Source organism: Anas acuta, chromosome 3, assembly GCF_963932015.1.
Source record: "Anas acuta chromosome 3, bAnaAcu1.1, whole genome shotgun sequence".
NCBI lineage: Eukaryota > Metazoa > Chordata > Aves > Anseriformes > Anatidae > Anas > Anas acuta.
The window spans coordinates 38,342,427-38,363,063 of record NC_088981.1 but is presented as its reverse complement, the minus strand read 5'-3'; the positions used below and the strand labels follow the sequence as shown (position 1 = coordinate 38,363,063).

General features: G+C 37.6%; 1 protein-coding gene across 2 annotated transcripts in view; it reads left to right on the top strand.

The window, feature by feature from the left end:
* The first annotated feature begins 64 nt into the window (after nt 1-64).
* Nucleotides 65-20,637, top strand: part of CAMKMT (calmodulin-lysine N-methyltransferase) — a 226,782-nt gene continuing 206,209 nt past the window's right edge. For both annotated transcript variants that reach the window (XM_068676692.1, XM_068676691.1), the window contains exons 1-3: nt 65-195; nt 6,902-7,068; nt 15,274-15,338. In XM_068676692.1, coding sequence (XP_068532793.1) covers nt 97-195; nt 6,902-7,068; nt 15,274-15,338 — 331 coding nt within the window. In that variant the 5' untranslated portion in view covers nt 65-96. The remainder of the gene's footprint in view (nt 196-6,901; nt 7,069-15,273; nt 15,339-20,637) is intronic.

Below are 20,637 nucleotides of genomic sequence, written 5' to 3'. Positions count from 1 at the left end.
CCCGGAGCCCGGCCGGTCCTAGCACCCGCTGCGGGCTCGGCACATCCCCGCCGCCCCTCTCTCGCCCTCCCGGCCCCGGGCGCTCCCTGGTGCTGCATGGCCGAGCCCGCCGGCTCCCCGTGCCGCCCCGCCGCGGGCAGGCGAGAAGAGACCGGTGCGGGAGCGGCGAGAGCCCGCTGGAGGCTGCTCGGACAGGTAGGGGGAGCCCGCGGGCGGGGGGGAGCCGTACCGCCGGGATGGCGGCGGGGCTCTGAGGAGGGCGCTCCCCGCCCTGCCCGGGGAGGGGGGCGGCACGCTGAGGGTACTAGGTGGGATTCGGGGAGTTTTAGGTCGTGGTTTGACACTTGGCGCTGCTGCTGGACTTGGTTGGCACAGTTAGTAGCAAATGCCTGTCTGCTGACTCCCTGCTCCCTGTCAAGCAACAGCACGGGGAAGTGGGGAGCGATCCAGCTGGGTGCGCTGAAAATTGTGTTTTACCTGACGGTGGCCTGCCCAGCAGTGCAGCCCTGCCTGGCAGGGGCGATGGGTGCAAGATGCTGGGGAGAACGGAGCAGCAAGTGGTCACCTCAGCGCTCCTGGTGAAGAGCAGCCTGTCAGCCACAGCCTGCAGTGCTTTCTTGAAGCCTTTAAGAGAAAGGCGAGGCTGTACGTTGAAAATGATTCTTCCATAGATAAGCATATGCATGAAAACTTAAAGACCTCAATCTGTTTGTTTGTTGTTACTGGATGTGACATTTATGTCCCTAACTTGGCCTCATGCAAATGGAACTCATGGCGAGCTCTCCCTGTGGAGGCGCAGCAGCGGCAGGTTCTTGACATGTCCTTTGGGTTTGTAAATTCTTGTTCAGCTGGACAAACTTCTCCTTTGTGATGTGCTAAAGCAATACGCTTTTATTTGTTTTCAGTCTATCACCTTTGGCATATCCCTGTCCCTTAAAATCATAAGGAACTTTTCATAACAACAGGATGAGTGTGTGGAGGTGTACGTAGCTGTTCGGGGAGAAGGTTTCTGTTTCTCCATCAGCTACGTGCATCTGTGACCTTTTCCTCTGCAGACTTTTTTTTTTTTTAATGTTCTTTAGCTTTTCTGTTGATTTTTATATGGTACAACGAGCAAGGATCAATTTAATCTTACTGGTACATCCAAAGTAAAAATCAGTTCTGTGCTCTTTACCATAGTGATGTTGTTTAGGTCTATCTGTGGACTGGAAGGAGGTATCAACCTCTCTTTATATCTGTCTTTAAAGGAGCACTGTCCATGTGTTTCTTACAGAGCTTTTAAAAATGCCTTTCATACTGCTTATAATAACACCTTACTTGAAATAAGTTCAGTGGTGTGTTTATATATTGAATTTGCTTTCATTCAGTGGGTATGCAAAGTGATTTGCTACGGTAAGGATGCTTGAGTGCGTGCTTGCTGATTTAATTAAGAAGAAAGCCCTTTAATCAGGTATCCTATGAAGCTAGTGTAAGGAACCAGGGGTTTGCATAATTACTTTTTTTTTTTTTTTTAAATCAATAAAATGTTTTATATGTACTGAGTTTGGCAATATACTTCACTTGCCAGAATCAAGGAAGATATTTTTAGTTAAACAGAACGCTGAGGTAAGGTACACGTGTGGTGTGCATTATAAATGACTGGAATAAAGTCTCTAAGGCTGCATTTGAGCTCTGCCAGTCTATGCAATTGATAGCATTAGTCAGTCTGTAGTCTTTTTGCAGGGAATTTGGAGAAATAGGCATGTGCTAAGTTGCTCCCTACACATACGCTTGCTTCCTATAGAAAGTTTAGTGAAACCTTTCCTGAAATCTCCAAGTTTGAAGTATTTACCCTGCCTGTTACTTTCCTCTTGCTCTTCTTCTCACAGCCATCCTTTCTTCGCATAGGAGCCTTGCTCACCTGCTAATGCACTTTAGTTTCCAAAACAGAAAAATATTAGCCGAAGTGAGGATAGTGCCAATTTTGGGGCTGCGTTGAACTTGCAACGTGAATTTTTATTCTCTTACATTCCTGTCTCTGTGAATGGTGCCTGCGCTCCTGATCTTCTTCCATGTTTTTGTTGGTCTTGAGTTTGTAAATTGTTTGCAGTTGAATTAAACTGTTTGGTAAACAAACTACTTGTAGAACCAAATAGTGCACAATCCTAACAATAATATTTAGAGATAGTATAGTTACAGCTTACACTGTAGCTAATTACATTGAAACTTTATGGCATATAGAAAATATCCTGGCCTGGTCAGTGCTATAGAGCTGAGTGGAGTTTATACCACACCAGCTGTAATTGAATGTGGGTTTTAGTGCTGTTAGGCCGTACGTGAAGAGATACAAGAAATACAGTGAATTTCAGCTGATTGCCTGTGTTCTTATTTTTGAAAACAATTGGGATCTGAAGTAGTATAGCATCTTTCTGAAATGGTACAGTTTGATAATGTTTTCTGGACTTTTTACTTTTTTTTTTTTCTTTTTTTTTTTTGTGTAATGTTTTGTGTTTTAATGAAGAACGAAGGGTGTTTTTTTCATGGCCTATTTATACATGTTAAATATAATGGACACTTTAAATGGAAATGCCTCTTTAGAGGAGCTTTATGTCTGAGAATCAGTGACGCACTTACTAGTTTACCAACATGTTCTCAATGACCAATATTGGAAAACCTCTAGTATTCTTGGTTGAGGGTGGGAGATCCAGCTGAGCAAATAGTCTTTTTTTTAGTCTTTTTTTTTTTTTTTTTAATTATTTTAGAAGCATTTGAAAGGTGATCACTTACAGAAATTCTAGGAATATCCTACCAAAATAGTTCTTTTCTACTCATATCATTGGCTCATTTATGTTCGGAATTTTAAAAATGTACTTTCCACATTCTCCAAGATAATGACTAATAACTGCTGCTCAGGACTGAGTTAAATAGTGCTGTTCTGCCTTTATCACAGAATCACAGAATTTCTAGGTTGGAAGAGACCTCAAGATCATCGAGTCCAACCTCTAACCTAACACTAACAGTCCCCACTAAACCATACCCCTAAGCTCTACATCTAAACGTCTTTTTAAAGACTTCCAGGGATGGTGACTCTACCATTTCCCTGGGCAGCCTGTTCCAATGTCTAACAACCCTTTCGGTAAAGAAGCTCTTCCTAACATCTAACCTAAAACTCCCCTGGCGCAACTTTAGCCCATTCCCCCTCGTCCTGTCACCAGGCACGTGGGAGAACAGGCCAACCCCCACCTCACTACAGCCTCCTTTAAGGTATCTGTAGAGAGTGATAAGGTCGCCCCTGAGCCTCCTCTTCTCCAGGCTGAACAAGCCCAGCTCCCTCAGCCACTCCTCGTAGGACTTGTTCTCCAGGCCCCTCACCAGCTTCGTCGCCCTTCTCTGGACCCGCTCAAGCACCTCCATGTCCTTCTTGTAGCGAGGGGCCCAAAACTGAACACAGTACTCGAGGTGCGGCCTCACCAGAGCCGAGTACAGGGGGACGATCACCTCCCTAGCCCTGCTGGTCACACTGGTTCTGATACAAGCCAGGATGCCGTTGGCCTTCTTGGCCACCTGAGCACACTGCTGGCTCATATTCAGCCGACTATCAACCATCACTCCCAGGTCCTTCTCTGCCTGGCAGCTCTCCAACCATTCATCAAACATTCATCTACCATTCATCAACCATTCAGCTTTTTGTTTTCCTTTTGGAAGTACAGCATGCCCATTGAACCACGTAGGAACAAACAAGCAAGTGGGCCATCAGCTCGTACAGCGCAACAGGCAGCGGTGGGCTGCTAGAGCAGTGCTGGAGGGTTATTGGGTTTGATTTCATTTGAGTCTGAAGCTTGCAGTGCCTAAGCGTGAGTCAATCCATGCTTTAGTTTGAAGATTTGCAACAGAGCTTAGTCTGCAACCTGGAAAAAACACCTGTATTTAACTAAGAGTTGACTGTGTTTCTGGTTCTGTTCTACTACAGGTAAAAAGTTGGCAGATCGGTGAAATGACTTGGCAGTTACAGTAGTAGAATATGTCAGAGCTTTGGGTCTCAGGCTTGTTTTGGTTAATTAGAATTTGGTTTGTTATACTTGTTTTTAGGGAACGTGATTGATGGGAGAGCATCTTTCATTACAGAAAGTAAAATGTTCTTATTTATGTGATTAATTTCTCTATGCATGACCAGTGTACAAGTTCAACACTTGTGTACATCTGTAAAGATCTTGTGCAGAGGGCAGAGCCTCTATATAAGAAAAGAAGATAGCAAAGAAAGGGAAACGAGGCTGCTGAAATTGTAGGAAATAAATATGTGGAGAAACTCAGCTCAAAGTTAATGAGGGAGGGGATGAAGAGGCCACAGGTCCCAACCAAAGAACTGTGGTGTCTGGCAGTGCCTTCCCTACCACAGTTCTACTTTGCCATCACAAAAACCTAGAGATGTGTCTGTTCTGCTGAGAAGCCTTTACCTTGCTTTGGTATCAGGTACTGCTTGTACAGGTCCCTGGGAGAGGCTCATTTAGAATGGCAGCATGCAGGAAATTGGAGAGATTCCAGTTCACTGGAAGGGCATCATGAAATTAGAGAGGACCCTTTCACCCTTTTCAAAATATTGTTCTAACATTAGCTAGGTTTGCCACCTTTTTTTTCTTGTTGCTGTTGTTAGTGGATTATGCTGTAGCAGCACCCTGTCTTTGTAGCTTGTAACAAAATTGTGATGCTTTTAGGAGCTGAGAAAAAATACTTTGATCCTAATGTAAAAATGTGGAGTTACGTATAAATAATGCAACACGTTCTTCCTTTGTGCTCTGTTTTCTCAGTTACATTTAGGTTTTTAAAAGATTTGACCTGCTGTTATAATTTTCAAATCTTGGACCACTTAATTTTAATTTGAGGCTGAGAGAATCATATTCTTCTGAGGACTCAAAAGCTCATGAGATTTTCTCTAATCCCAGAGAATGCATTTTACAGAGTGGCTTGAAGATACCCCTGCAGAACAACAATAAAAAAAAAAAGAAAAGAGGAAAATGTTGTCACTGCCAGATTTTATTTTATTTTTTTGCATGTTTGTAATGACTGAATCTCTTCTTTAAGAAAGCCCCAGAACAGCATTCTCTTCTAAAAATCAGGTCTTGGTGGTTTTCTTTAGTTGTCAAGATGGTCTGTTTTGTTTCTGGACATGCCACTATTACATGAAGGCCTTAATTCTGGTAGCCTTTTAATTTGATTCTTCTGTTCTGATGTCTTTGTGATTTTCTTCATGTGTGTATTTTTTTTCATGTGCTATACAAGCAGAAGAAATAGCGTGGACAGCACACAGCCATCTTTAATATTTTGATAAAAATGCCTGTGCCTTTCATATGCTGGGACCTGCCGATGAAAATAGATCCAAAAGCAATAAGCCGGGTGCATCAGACCTACCATTAGAAACTAACAGCATAGCAAATACAATTGTTCTGCTCCCATACGTGGTACTTCCAAGTAGTCTGTGAAATAATAGGTCATGGCACCAAATTGTAAGGCTGTTGGATATGAGTGCCTTTCCAGTTAAAGCACGGTTGACAAAGGTTGGGCGCAGCAAAAAAAGAAATTCACTGACCCGTTATTTTCTTGTAGGCATTCAGTATGCAAAGCTTCCACTTCAAGATTCATAAATCTGGAGAGCTACTTCTCTGACCTCAGGTTTAGCTCTAGTTGGCTAAAACCTGTAAAGTGTGGCATGTTCCTATTTAATAGAGCTGTCCCGTGTAGCCCTCCCCATCTCTAGTGATGATTTTTTTTTTCTGCTCCATTCTTCATCGTTGTCCACTGCTTCCGCACCTTGATTTTAAAAATGCAGAGGCAATTATTTATGCACTTCGTCCAATGCTAGGAGGAAGAACTTGCACCCAGGACATCTCTCTTCTCCTTCCACATCACCAACTGAAAGAATTAGCCTTTTTCTGTGGCACAAAGAAGTCTAGTTGTCTTTTGTGCAGTGGCACAGCCTGAACAGGCTGGGTGCAGGGATTTCCCATACGGAGGAGCTGATACCTTGCTCCTGGAAGACAAGGGTGAGCACAGCGGGATGTGTGGGACTCCAACCCACATCGTCACTTTTCTGAGCAAGTGTTTCAGTCATTTAGCTCTTGCAAAAGATGTAAATGGCCACGTTCTCTCTTTGCTGCTGCCTTCAGTTCTTTGGTATCTTCATGCTGAACTTGGCGGTGTCAGTGCGTATGTTCACATTGTGCAAAGGTTGGTTAGGGTGTCAGTACCCTTATAGGGTTCTGGTAAGGGAACAAACATGCAGTTGTGGCGTCTGGAAGTCCAAGACCTGCGGCAGGCAGCAAGCTGCTCAACTCTGGCAAGTGTGTCAGCAATTCTGGAAGTGTGCAGCAGCAGGCTTCTAAGCTAGGAAGTAGTTTACCTGGCAAAAACAGCACTAGGGCACCCGAGGATCATGTTTTGTGTTTTCAGGCTGTCATTTAAATTCTGTGGAAGATGTTGTTGCTTTTTTTTTTTTTTTTTTTAATCTGCAGAGACAGAGGTGAGTGGCACAGAAATTGCCTCAGTGAGAGCACAGCTTGGTCTGTGATAGTTTCATTGTGGTGATGATGTGTAGAGAGGAGAGGGCTCAGTGTGCCTCTCCAATTCTGGCATGGGTTTGCTGGAGTGGGAGTTAAAAAAACAACTTTGTTTATTTGTGAACACAGTACATTTGCTTTACAGTTCTTGAGACATAATACATTCATAGACCATTCTCTTGACCCCTATCATGAATACCACTGTTATTTTTCTCAGGCTTGACATACTTGGACGAGTTACTCATAGCTATTAGCTAACAGTGTGGCTATTATGGTTGATGCCAGACTTGCCTGTTCAGTTAAATAAGCCTGTGTTTGTTCTTTACTTGAAAGTTTTGTTCTTAATGTTTAATTTGTTCTTCATTTCAAAGGTTCTGAAGAAAAAGCACTTGAAAGATGTGCATCTCCAACAAGTGTCTGTGAGAAGGTTCGCATCGTTCAATCTCTTTTCAGTAGACGACCAGAATACTGAAGAGGAGACTGGGACATGGGTTCAGTATAAAAGTGTCTTTTATCCTGAGTATAGCGTGTCCTTAAGGTAACCATCATTTAAGTACTTCTTAAGATCATATACAAGACTTGAATATAAAACTCATCTGTCATTTTTCCAGGTTTTTTTTTATAACTAGAGCATAGTTTACAAATAAACTGTTAGATGTTATTTTTAGTTGTTTGTTGCAGTAAGCAGGTTGCCTGTTTTTTGTTGTTGTTTGTTTTCTCTTTTCCATGTAAATTTCACTGAACTGCCAGAGCTTGAAATAAGTTCTAGTGATTGTACCTGTAACAGAATGCAAATACGGACACATATTTAATATTTTGGTAGTGATCTTGTTTTGGTAAAACTCAGTGATAATTTGGAAGCCAACTGGTAAAACAAGAGAATATAAGAATTCCTCTTTCTACAGAAAGTGTTTATATGTAATGGAAAAATATGTTTTATGTCAGAGCAGATAGAAAAATGAAGAGGTTTTTATTAAACAAAAACAACACACAGAACAAAATAATCTGAAGGAAGTGCGAGTTCTAGTAGCCTTAGCATTTTATAGCTGTACATTCATTATTATGGTTTTCTTCTCTTTTGCTTTTGTCTCCTTTTCTGTGTTCAGTTCTGTACATATCTATAACTTGCTTTTGCCTCAACAGTAGCTTAAGCATCCCTGAATCAATACTTCGTTCTGCAGTTTCAGATTAGCCCTGCTGATTATGTAGGGTTTTGCGTTCTGTGCACAGTAAAGGATATTCCGGAGAGCCTGACTCGTGGAAAATTTAATTTAATTGGGACCTTTAAATTAAAATCAGTCATAGAAACTAAGATTTGACACCAACAAGTGACCACCATTAGCTCTAACACTTTTGCAAGTCTATAAACAAAAAAACAGGCACAGACAAACCAACTCTGCATGCAGGTTGTCTTAAATTTGCAGCTGGGTGTGAAGTCACATCTGAAATTGTTTAAAGTTTTACAAAAATTTAATATTCCATTTTTCCATGCTTACACATGTGGAAAGTCGTCAAAAGAAAACCTTTCAATTTGAAAGTACTGCCTAGTTTTAAGAGAACTAGGTACAGTCTTTTTTCTGCATAAGGACTTCTGCAGTGAACTGTCAGGTAATGCTAGGGATTCAGCCAGATGCTCACCGTCTACCTAACCTCTTTGTGCAGTCTCTGTGTGCCCTGGTTTTAGGTCTTTAGAGGCACACTGGTAGTAGGAAATGTTTGGTAGAATTTAGGCTGAGCAAGTCTGCAGTCCTTTAGGCTGTGGTCTTTAACTTCTTCATTCAGTCTCTGTAGTTCACTGCCATGATGTGCAACACTCAGTGTCATTTCTTGATTTACTGTTTACAGGAATTTTAAGATAGGAGACAAGCTAAGGTTCTGCTGTGCTGGCACTACAAAAATGGAGAGAATGTCAGGCTGGTCTTGCTGTCATATGTGATATCTGCACAGTTCTGTTTCCATCACTTCCCATGTCATCTTTTTTTTTTTTTTTTTTTTTTTTTTTGACTAAGAGTACCTTCATTGATGATAGGACACAGCTCAAGTTGTAGATTGCAAACAGCATGTTTGTTTATATATGGCTTTATTGTTGGTGATCAATGTGCACTGTATTACTAAGTACAGGGATTTTATTTTTACTTTTTGTATTTCTCTGATCTTTGCCAATAGGAATGCACAGTTTCTGTACTGGAGCAAGGTCACATTTGGTTTTAAAAAATGTATACTGAGGATAATAGGAAAATTGTTTCCTGCTGGAGATCCATGTTTTTATTTTTTGCTTATATTTTATTCATTTCTAGAGGATGCTCAGTCTCTAAAAATGGTAATCATAGTGATCGTTTAGGAATGCTGTTCAGAAATTATGTACTCTTACACTTCTGTATTAAAATGTTTTCTCTATATATTGAACCAGTGATAATGGATAGCATATACTTACTATTTCAAAATATTGAAGGGTGGTGAAGAAAGAAAGAAATGCTCACTGTGTATTTTGCTAAAGCATAAATAGCTGCAACAAAATCCAGTTTACCGTTAGTCTGTATCAAATAAAGTTTCTTCAATGCTTCTGCAAAAGCATGTAATTTAAGAAGGTAAACAAAACAGTTCAACATACATAACAGATTAACAGTTCTCCTTGCTGAAACTGGTGTGTCTAGAAGATAAATGTTGGAGTCAGCATTCTTGGATTTTTGAGAACTAACTGTATCTTGGAAACCTAAGGATCCTCTGTGTGTCTGACAGTTTTTCATTCATTTTTTTCTCCTCCTATTGGCAAAGTGTTAATTAAAATTTTCATTAATAGAAACAATTTAAAGAAGATACAAGAATGTTTTATTAACATATAATTAACGATAACAACAACATCGGTCAGGTAAATCCAGAACAGGGTGCTTGAGTAGGAGAACCTTCTCATACATCTTTTTGTCAGGAAAAAAATGTTGCTATGACCCCTCTAAGATCTTGACAAAAGTGCTTTTGAATTTTCATCTACATATGTTTTCCTCATGCATTAACATCTTCTTGGGAAAGCTTATTTCATATGTTGGATGTTAAAAGGGTTGTCAACTAATATCTTGACAAGACTAAATACTTTAGAAAGTTCATAAGGTTGGTAGTGGCTTTTGGCAAAAAGTCTAAAGGTCAAGCTATATCAGTTCAAGGGCTATCAAAACTGATCAAATTGTGTATTCAGATATGCTATGACCTAGCTGGAATTACTGTTCTAGAGGGACTTTGGGATCAGTTTGTTAGGCAAATAAAAGCTTCAATCAGAGCTACAAGTCATGTGCGTGACTTTCTGAATTTCTCAGAACAGCTTGCTTTAATGAGATTATATTTTTTTTATCCAAATTCAGATTGGATTCACCTTTGTCTCATGCCGTGCTTTTGTCACTAATTCATTTTAGAATCATTTTTGTAAGAAGTCTTCTAAAGCAGGAAGCCAGAAGCACCCAATATAAGGCAAATTTTGCTTAAAAAAATTAAGCTGGATTTACGTGATTGACTAGATTTTGTTGTTGACTAAGTATGTTGTAGTGATACACTTACATGTTACATCCATGCCTTGATGATATGAGTTGGGTGGCTACATACATGGCATTGCTTGGTGTTGTTTGCAATTAATGTTAGTTAAGAAATAAATCCCTTAACTGATAGGAAGTCAGACTGGGCATCAGGCTGAATGTTTATGGCAGTCTAGCAGGGAGAATTTACTCATCTTCAGTCCAAGCTGGAATCTTGCTGCAGTTTTCACATTCAGATTTGGATAGAATAAACTAAGGTAATGTAGGCTGAAGATGAAAAACAAAAAGGACATTTTGAGGGACGTTTGTTGCAAGCGTGAGGTGGAAAAAGTTATCTTTCATCACAGATATTATCTGCTCTTCTGAATCTTTTCTTCATGAGAAATATGTTTTTATTCAAAAACCAAGCTGGAGGAGAAACATAAAGTTTTAAGTTCTTCTTAACTGGGAGTATTTCACTTTGCTGTTCTGTGCAAAAAATTGTGCATGTACTAAATAATTGTTTTCTTGGTGATAGGAAGATATAAGTAATTACAATTATTTTAACGTGTTTTGTTTATTTAACCTTGCATATATAAACCCCTCTATTCCAAGTCACGAATGTACTTCTAAATTTAAATTTTGTACAAATAGTTATAGCAATGAAATGATTACAGATCATAAAGATGTAGTGTCTAACTGTGGCAATGCTGTCTGTCTTTTAGACAGGAAAATTGTTCTTTTATTAGAGTTTAAAAAATGAGCAGTCAATATCTTTTTAAATTTTCTATTTCAGGATATAGATTTACTTTAAAATTGTAGGCTTATTGTAAGCAATCAGAGAAAAAATAAGTTGTTTTTGTGGTAAAATATTTTCCATTGATCAGTAATTTGGTATTTCAACTACTAAAATTCAGAACTGAGAAGAACAATGCCAGGGGCTTACAGGAAGGTTTAAGTCTTTGTAAAGAGTGTAAAATGTTCTTTGCAACATGTCATGCCTTTATTCTGAATATGATAAAAAAGAGAAAGAAATTATTAGATTATTCTAGACCTTTGGTTTAGTAATGAGAAGCATGTTATTTGTCTGTGGCAAGTGATATGTTAGAAGATGGTTTAGGATTGAATTCCATTGGATATTCCTGTAGGATATTTCTGCTACAAACATTTTGAAATTTTAATGGATGGGGTTGTTTTAGAGAGAAACAGATTTCAAGGAATATTGCCTACCCCTTAAGGACACTTTGTGAAGATATGATAAAATTGCTTGTTCCATTTATTGCATGCTAAGAGACAGTGTATGCATTTAGCAGCATAAATGCGTGGTTGCAGCAGGAAGAAATTGAGGAAAGAGAGAAATTCATTTGCAACATACTTCTACCCCTGATTGAGTTAAGACTGTTCCATCATACTGCCTAATACTTGTGTATTTGTAAAAAAAATTTGTAGGTAAAGAAGCTGTTGTTTTGATTATTCTTACCCTATTAAACTGAGATCTTGAACTGGAGTGAAAGAGGAGTTTGTCTTGTTTTTCTATACTCTGGCACAGAAAAAGCAGCGAATTAAATAACAAAGTTTGTATATAGTTCTGAGTCTCTTAACTGGACTGCAGTGACAATTGATGGTGTGACCATGCAACCTTTCTTGTAAAGTACCCTTAGCAATAACTATTTTATCCTTATCCTGTCTTTCCTTTTCCACAAGGATTGTAGCTTTGCTTTGTATCCCAGTTAATAATAGATGGTGATGTATTGCTACCCCCTCCACCCCCCCCAGCTACTATATGGGGTCTACTTAGTGTTTGTAATTTTGTTTAAGTTTCATATTATTTTTCCTAATTCTGTTGAAGAATAATATAAAGGAAGAAAAAAACTTTGTTTCATACTGATTAGATAGAAAGAGTACCTTTATAGGGAGCTCTTGAAGAATTGATTATCTTCATTCTACTGCCTACACCTACATGTAAAAGTCTGCCACTTGTGTTTCCTGAACTGGAGAGGAAGAAACATTAACATACTTTAAAGATATTTCTTCCCCTCTCTCTCTGTGACTTAACTTCATTCATAGTCCAAAGCAAGGAATTTTGCTTTACTTCATATCAGGAGAAACATGAGTTAAATTAGTTCATCATCCTTTGACTTGTCTTCTGTGACTTACTGCTTCCACCACAGAAACTTTTGTGTACTGTTCCTCAAAGACTTATCATAAGAACACTGTAGATCAGATTAACCTGAGCTGAAATTCTTTGTCCGTGATGCTCACCTATGCTTGTCTGAAGTACAAAAGGTTTTGTTGATCTCAGAAACCACAGCTTTGAATTTTTTTTGCTCGAACTGTACAATGCTCATAACGTATTCCAAAGTGCTCTATACTGATGTTCTTCTGTATTTGGGGATAACTGTGGAAACTTACGGGAGTTTTGGGGCTGGGATTTAACCACAAATGCTTGTGATTGCTTTTCTTGACTTTCATAATTCGGTGCACGTGACATTTACAAGTGCTTCATGCACAGCTTGTAAGATGTACAGTTGAAAGCTGTGATTATGACAGGCATTCATAGAAATGAGACATGATGTGTATTAGATCACAGTTTTCTGGGTTAGATATAGGATGAGCAGCTGATGGGATGAGGCAGTGAAGCAGCAGCAGCTACAGAACTGCTGGGGTGGTAGTAGTGGATCCCAAGCTAGAAACTGTTTTTTAGGAATGGGACCGAGTGGTCCCATTTATGGCAGAACTTGGAGTTAGAGATTACCTCTATTTACAGATACATGTACTTTTTAGGCTGCAAGTCCCCTTTGTGATGGAAAAACTTGGGAAGATTCATTGTTACTAACTTGGAGCAGTCTTACAGTAGTCCATAATGGTAATATGCGTAAAACCTGCCCAAGGTGTGATTTCTGGAGTAAATGAGAAGTCACTCCTGAGGCAATGGCTACTCCTCTCATCCTAGATGTTTGAGCTTGCTCCCTGCTTTTCTGTAGTGAAGGTTTCATAAGCTAATCAGACTAAAGGAAGCAGGTGTTGAACCCTGACTGCTTTCAGGATGAGTGTGGAGTGGGACTGAGGAGAAGGATGCCCCTCAGAGGAAAGCTGGATCATTCTCATCATTAAATGATGGCTCACGTATATGCTTGCCATGAACGGTATCTGTGAAAGCAAGAAAGAGGCTGTCAAGACACAGACAGGGAGGAAGAGACTTTGAATATTGCAGGTGGCCCATGCAAAATGCCTCCACTGGCCAAAACAGCAAATATTAGGGTGTATTGTGTCTGTGCTTGGAAGCCACAAGGTTTTGGCCACTGAATAATAAATGGAATGTGTTTGAAATGTCTGTGTATATTGATTTTTAATCATGGAAAGAATGTTTTATAATCAGAGGAAGATTTTTAACGAAAGTTGAGTATACCAAATGTTGTTCTTTCTTGCCTCTGCTTGCTTAACTTTTAAACTTTATGATATCTCTTTAATATATGAACTGTATAGGCAAAGAAATTAAAAAAAAAAAAAAAAAAGAAATCAGTTTATTATTCCAGGACTAATCTATGTGTCAAAAAAGATTAATATATTTCTTTAGCTTTCCCTGAGTCTTTTCCTTTCCCCTCCAATCCTATATTCATTTAGAGAGAAGACATTCACAGCTGTCTGAGAGACCCTGACTTTGTCAGAAGTATGCGTGGTTATGGAGTGAGTAGGATGCTGAAGAGACAGCAGGGGACAGTTCAAAGGGCAGCTCTGCAGTTAGCAGGACTACTGATCCTGTTCACTCTCCTGTCATTTCACTTGGATTAACTCTGTTGCATCAGTTGGCTAATCTGATTGAAAACAAACTTGCCAAAGGGAAATAAAAGAAGGAAAAAGTGAATTCTTTGTCCAGACGAGCTATGAAAATTTTTGTAGACTTCCACCCTCTAGTGCAGCGTAGGAATGTATTTTTGGCTTGGTTCTAGGTAGCTGGGAGAAAAGCTTTGATCTACAGGTAAATATTGCTTGTAATATCTTTAATCATTTTTCTTGCCCCTGTTTATGACCTCATTTCAGGTTCTGTTGGCTTCATTGTTTTTCTTTATTTTTATTTTTTTTAAAGAATTAGTCAAGTTGCTGTTTTGTACTTCTCATAATTTGTCATTTAATGTGTTAGAAAACTTTTTGCTTATAGAGTTTCATATTAAAAAAAAAAAAAAGATTTTTTTCCCCCATTCTTACACTAATATTCAGGAATGAAAAGCTTAGAGAATGAGCATAAAATATGAAAATGTTAGAGGTGCTGGATTTCTTCCACTCTTAAATTGCTGAAAATTGGTATGATCCCAAATGGCATTGGAAGCTATATTTGAAATCTTATTAAAAGACTGCATTTTTATGTTTTACTGCCTAGCTGAATTATTTTTAGAAATCTAAGTGCATTCACGAAACAATTGTGCTATATAACTGTTGTAAAGTGTAAGACTTCTTGATTTTTATTTGCTTGTTTTGGCCCTAAATTGGTTTGGAGCAGTTAAAAAGAAGAAGAAACTAAAACTTTTTTTTTTGTTGTTTTGTTTTGTTTGTGTGAGTCCAGCCAGCATGTCTATAGCATTTACATGTTTCATAAGGAAACATTTGTTCAACTTTAATGCACTTTTCTTCTGCAAATTGTGAGTGATTTGCTCATTGTGTGCTAAAATTTGAAGGTGATATGTGAAGATCATAACAACATGATTTCATAATGATATGATAATTTAATTTCCTCAGTTTTGAATATTTTACTTTAATTATACAAATATAAAACCAAAGAGAATGCAATTCACTGAACACATTAACCATTTTTATTGTTCACATAATTAAATGAAATGTTCTTGACTTCTGTGGAAGAAAATAGGAATGCGCATACTGCTGCTGTTCAAAAATATTCTTTTGTTTTTCCTCTTCAAAGAAATCTCTTTACCAAAATTCTTTCTTTCCTGTATGTGGTTTCCACAGCTATATCAAAACTGATGCTGTTTGGATATATTTTAATTTTGATAAAGATTAGTTTTGGAGAAACATTTTCTTAGTTCATGAATGACCGTGGTGGAACTTTGAAGACTACTGATTGCCTCCCTGTTGTGCCCCACGTGGCTGCAGTAGTACCTGTTTGTTGTCTGTGAAAGGCAATTGTGAGAAATGGACATGTGCAGTGAACATTTTTTTATGAAAAGGGTTTTTTTTTATTATTATTATTGTTAATATGTTGGTAAGTCATTCTTTCTGTTTTCTTCTAGATTTCACGATGGACTCCTAAATGTTAAAGATGTTCTTACAAGCTTTGACAACACAGGGAATGTCTGTAAGTCATTGTTTATTTAAATACAGTACAATGATGACAGAAGCCTAACTGTACTAATACAAATTATTATGGTATGAGCCATCAGCAACCATTTCATTTACCTGAGAAACAGCCTTACCGTGACCAGATACACACATCTACTACCTACCTAAGCACTTTGCATTGTTTTATATAGCACAGTTGTTTGTGTGCATACACCCTTAAATCTTCCCAGTGCAGGTTGGTTTTGGTCCTGGGACTGCAGTGGGAACATCAGAGCAGCTGAACCGGGTTGGACAAAAAATTAGTTTAGCCCGTTGATTTGTCTTGGCCAATGGCCAGCAGTGGTTATCTGAGGAACAGTGTGAGAGCATGGGAAACATACAATGATACTTCTGGCTTACAGAGGGCAGACAGAAAAACAAAAGAAAGCACCTAATCAAGTTCTGAAATTCGTCCCCACAGAATGTTTTGGCTCCTAGTATATCACATGGGTTCTAAAAGCAGAGGAGAAAAATTGTGGAAGAAAAATTCCTTGTGGCTATTGAGTGTAAAGGCATCAGTTATGGTTCAGAAAGTGCTGGACAGTAGGAGAATTAATGGGGCAGTAGGATGGTCTTGCGCTCTTTTCTAGGCATCAGCTACTGACCACATTAATCTTAGACAAGATGAGCCTTAAGTGGACCTTCAGAGTCGGATCCAGTATGGCTCTGCTTCAGTATACTTATTAATAAAGTGTTCTATGCTGTTAATGGCCTTTAATTATAAAATTATGGTAGATCACAAGAAAGAAGCCAAGCTAAAATAATTAAGTATTTTTATGTGGTGAGTAATAACAGATAATTAATGTAAATATAATTTACATTCACAGATATACATTGAATTTTTATTTGATAATTTCTGCCTTATTTCTCAGGAAGGGTTGGTTGTTTTCAAACAAGCAAGCTTGCAGATTAAACCAAGGAGGTGGGGGGAGCATGGGGCGTGTCTCTATGGTTGCCAATTATTCAAGAAAAGTGCAGTTATTTCTTCATCCCTGTCAAAGGTATAAGATAAAAACTGTCCAGAAATACGAATATTTCATCTCAAAACTCCAGTCTTTGTATTCCAAAGCTGTTTCAATAAACATGGGCTTTTCATTAGGAAAAAGGTCAATTTATTGAAGAAACTTTTGTCTTCCAAAGGAAAAAAATATTCATAAATCATGTGCTCTCCTTTTAAAATTTGCTAGCTTCCATTCAGCTCTCAACATTGGAGGTAGTTGTATAGTTCTGCCACAAAATGTATTTGGATACATTCTTTCACTGTTGCCAAACAGGGATGTTTTTGTCTGGTTTTGGAATGAAAGATTTATGTAAGCAATATACTAATATACCAAATGAATAGGGCTGAGAAAGAAAATTCACATTTGTAATTATGACTGACATCAGGTATAGGTGTAGGCATCATGAGGTAGATAATGAAAATATTTCAATTTAAGACATTTAGGATCTGGAAGAAAATGCTTTGCTTAATTTACAGGAGGCATTTGAAGAGATTTGATGTTGTAGATTCTCTGAATAGGATGCTAGAGAGACTTTTGTAACCATTTACGTTTATTCTTAAGCTTTACCCAATTAAAAAAAAAAAATAATAAGAAAAATATAAGGAAAAATAAGAAAAAAAAGTCCAATCTTGACAGTGAAGGGGGCAATGAGAGGAAAGAAAAAAATACTATTATTCATTAAATACTCAGGTATTTAGTTTGAACAGCAGAGAAAATCCTATTTTTTTAATGTCAAAAGCGCTTTAACATTAACACCCACATACTAGAACAAGATATTGTACTTTGTTAAACACCATAATGTGCTTTCTTAATCTTTGTTCTTTGTGTAAGTACTTAGATTGTGATCAATCTATACAAATTTCTTTGATAACACAAATAAATTGCTGTGCTAAAGTTTGATATGCTTTTCTGTTGTTAGATGTGCTGTCGGCTCTTCTATTAACCTTTTTCAGTATTTCAGCTACTTGCTTATTGATTGCAGATAGTAGAACAGGACTTACTACTCTAATAGGCACAACACCAGTCTAACACAGAAGTAATATGACATTTGTAGTTCTCCTTACTGTTTCTCTGTATACACAAAGATTCACATTTGTCCCTTTGGATTTGGTATTGCTTTGAGAGTTCATGCTGTGCTATTATAGGCAGTGTTTGCAAAGTCATTTTAAAATTCCCTGCTTCCCTGTTTTTAAATGTCTGTGACTCTGTATTGATGTGCATATTACTGATTTATGCCTGTTTTACTGAGCACTTTTGATTACACTCTGTTAGGGTAACTGTAAAATAGTTATCTTCTGACAGCATTTTGACAGCATACTGGCTTGGAGTGTACTAATCATACTTCCTTGCTAAGTAAAGGTGCCCAGTGTTCAAGCCAGAACTGCTGTGTATATCATACCGTCATAGTAAAGTTCCCAATCATGAGTTACTGAGCTGTTTAATTTGGATCGTACCTGATTGAATTTGTGTGCACTCCCATCATCCTGTCGTCTGAATTGGCTCCTTATATATATATATATATATATATATATATATATATATATATATATATATATATATATATATATTATTATTATTATTATTATTTATTTCTTGTCTCTTTTGGTGATAACTCACAGTGGAAATGGAAAGTAATAATCCTGCCTCCTTTTATCTCTAAGAGTAACTACAATTCTTATATTTCTAAAGCTAGAGTGATTTTTATTTTTTTTTTTGAAGTGCTATAGTGTTATTTACAAATTTTATTTTATCATATGACAGTCTACCCTAAAAAAAATCTTTTTTTTTTATATTTAACGTTATTAAATCATATCTTCTAACACCTAGTACTAATGGAGCTATCCAGTACTGAGCATGTTATCAGTTCTATCAAGAGTGTCTCTGTGAGAGGACCTATCGAGTAATTACAAAATTTAATGTTCTTTTAGGGTAACCTGCGTAGTCATAACTTACTGGGCACTAAACTTCACTTAAATGATTTGGACTGAGTTATCAGAAAATAGTTAAATATTTTAGTGTTTTGCATATTTGCTTTGGCTACTGTACTAGATAATGTTTTGCTAGAGTAACCTCTAGCAAACCTCTAACCTAGATCATTAAATAATTGTGTTAAACAGATAAGATTTTCTAAAAACTGAAACATGATTCTTATTTCAACATTTGAAACCAAAACAATTTGTTTCAAATAACCAAGGACCTTGTATTAAAACTGTTTTTTTTTTTTTTTCGATCTTTCTACCTATGGCCACATCACCATACCCCTATCAAAAGAAGAGTGGTAGAGCAAATTCTAGTCAATACCACTTTCTCTACACTCCCAGTACACACAAACTCAGTACCAGATGTGCCACTAGCTGGCAGCATTATATAAAATATCAATAAGCAGCTTTTGAGGAGTATTTGTGACTGCTTTCTGACAGTGCTGCCTTACACCATTAAGACTTCAGGGCAAAAATGCAGCCAACTGCAGTAGCTGTAAATGGTGTATTATGAGTCTCCAAAGTGTTAACTGCAGAAATTGCCTCTGCACAAAGTTGTTCAAACTTGGTATCCTTACATTCTGTCTTTTTCAAAAATATTTCCAATGATGCCTTTTCATTGTAGGAATGCTGCCATGAATAAAAATTCACACTACAAATTACTTTTCCAAACAACATGTGAAAATTTTGGGTATCTTTTCTGCTCGTCTTTTGTGAGAAAGCAGTTTGCGCATGAAACTGCTGAATGAATTCTCCACACAGACAGGATGCAGTGCTAAATACACTTCATTCAGCTTTAATTCTGTGCATGAACAGGAAGCAAGGAAAAGAAGGCAGGGACAGAGGAAGAGATTGGTGTGTTCATTTTAGACAACAGTATGCCATCTGTTAAAAAAATGGTACATCCTGAGACCATCTCTAGTCATAAGACACTCCTTTAAAAGAACTGATGGATCCCAGGCAGAAGGCTCAGTGGTGACATTGTGGGATAGCATCAGCTGGCTTGGGGAGCCACATGCCATGCTCATCCTTGCAGAAAATCTCTTCTGCAAAAGATTGTCCAAAAGGCAAAGGAAATTCTGCAAGAATGAGCTGTTGTCAATTATCACTTTCCCCTGTCTTTTTCTAGTGGGAGAAATGTTTGTATAATTATACACGTAATTTGAGAGGCTATAAGTGAAATGATCAAGGGCCAAAATACAATCATCTTTACTAATTGCCACAAGTCTGAGAAAGCTACAATGACCGTAAAGCAGAATTTTAAGCAGTGAAATAAAACATAGTTTGGAGTTTTTATCTAGTGTCTACCTGATGTCAACCCAGAAACAAGATATTCCAGAGTGCTCATGTAGTATATATACACTTGCAATTTTATACCATATGGAATAGTAAACAAAAAAAAAAGTACTTAAAAACTACAGATAGCATTAGTTAATAATGTAACCATTGCAAGAAACATGTTCAATACATACTCATTTCATTTTCTACTTAGTGGAGTGTAGACTTACATGTTTTGGAACTAAAAAAGCAGCAGAGGGTGCTGCAGTTACAGAGCTACCCCGATACTTATTCCAAAGTTGCTGTTCCTGATCAAATAGATCCTGTGAAGACAAGCTCTCAGTTTTGGGGGGATGGGAACAGGATAGCTTTAAATTCTCTTGCCTCTGTATATGCAGGAACACCAGGCAGACAATATGAAATCAAGAAAAAATACAGATTTACATATTCACTTTTTTAAAATTAAAAAAAAAAAAGTATTTTTCTTCAGGAACATGTTGCAGTTTGCTGAAAACAGTGTCTGGACATAGCTTTTATTACAAAACACCTACTCACCATCTTCTGAACTGTTTTTGTTTTTACTAGCTTTACATTTAGAAATTTCAGTTTCAGAAAGAAAAAGGCTTATGTTGGAGGAATTTGGATTTTTGAACGTGCTGTCTAAATTGGAGAATAGTTCTGTCCCTACATAGCATATTTTTCAAGAAAATAACAAGGAAACAAGGAAAAAAGATTTTAATTTTAAGTCCCCTTTTTAAAAATAAATCTCAGGGAAACATTGAACAAAATGAATTTTCTCATTCTAGTTTTCTTCTTCTTTTTTTTTTTTTTCCTTTCTTTCAGGTCATATTCATTTTAAAGCTATGTTTAATTAAAAATGATGTGTAACTTCTTGTTCACAAAACTTTTATCTAACTAAAAAACTGCTTTTAAACAAAGATTTTTTCCTTCTTTCTTCTCAAATATCTAGCAATAAAGGGCGTCGTGTTTCCCAGCAGTAGTGTATGAGAATGTGTTC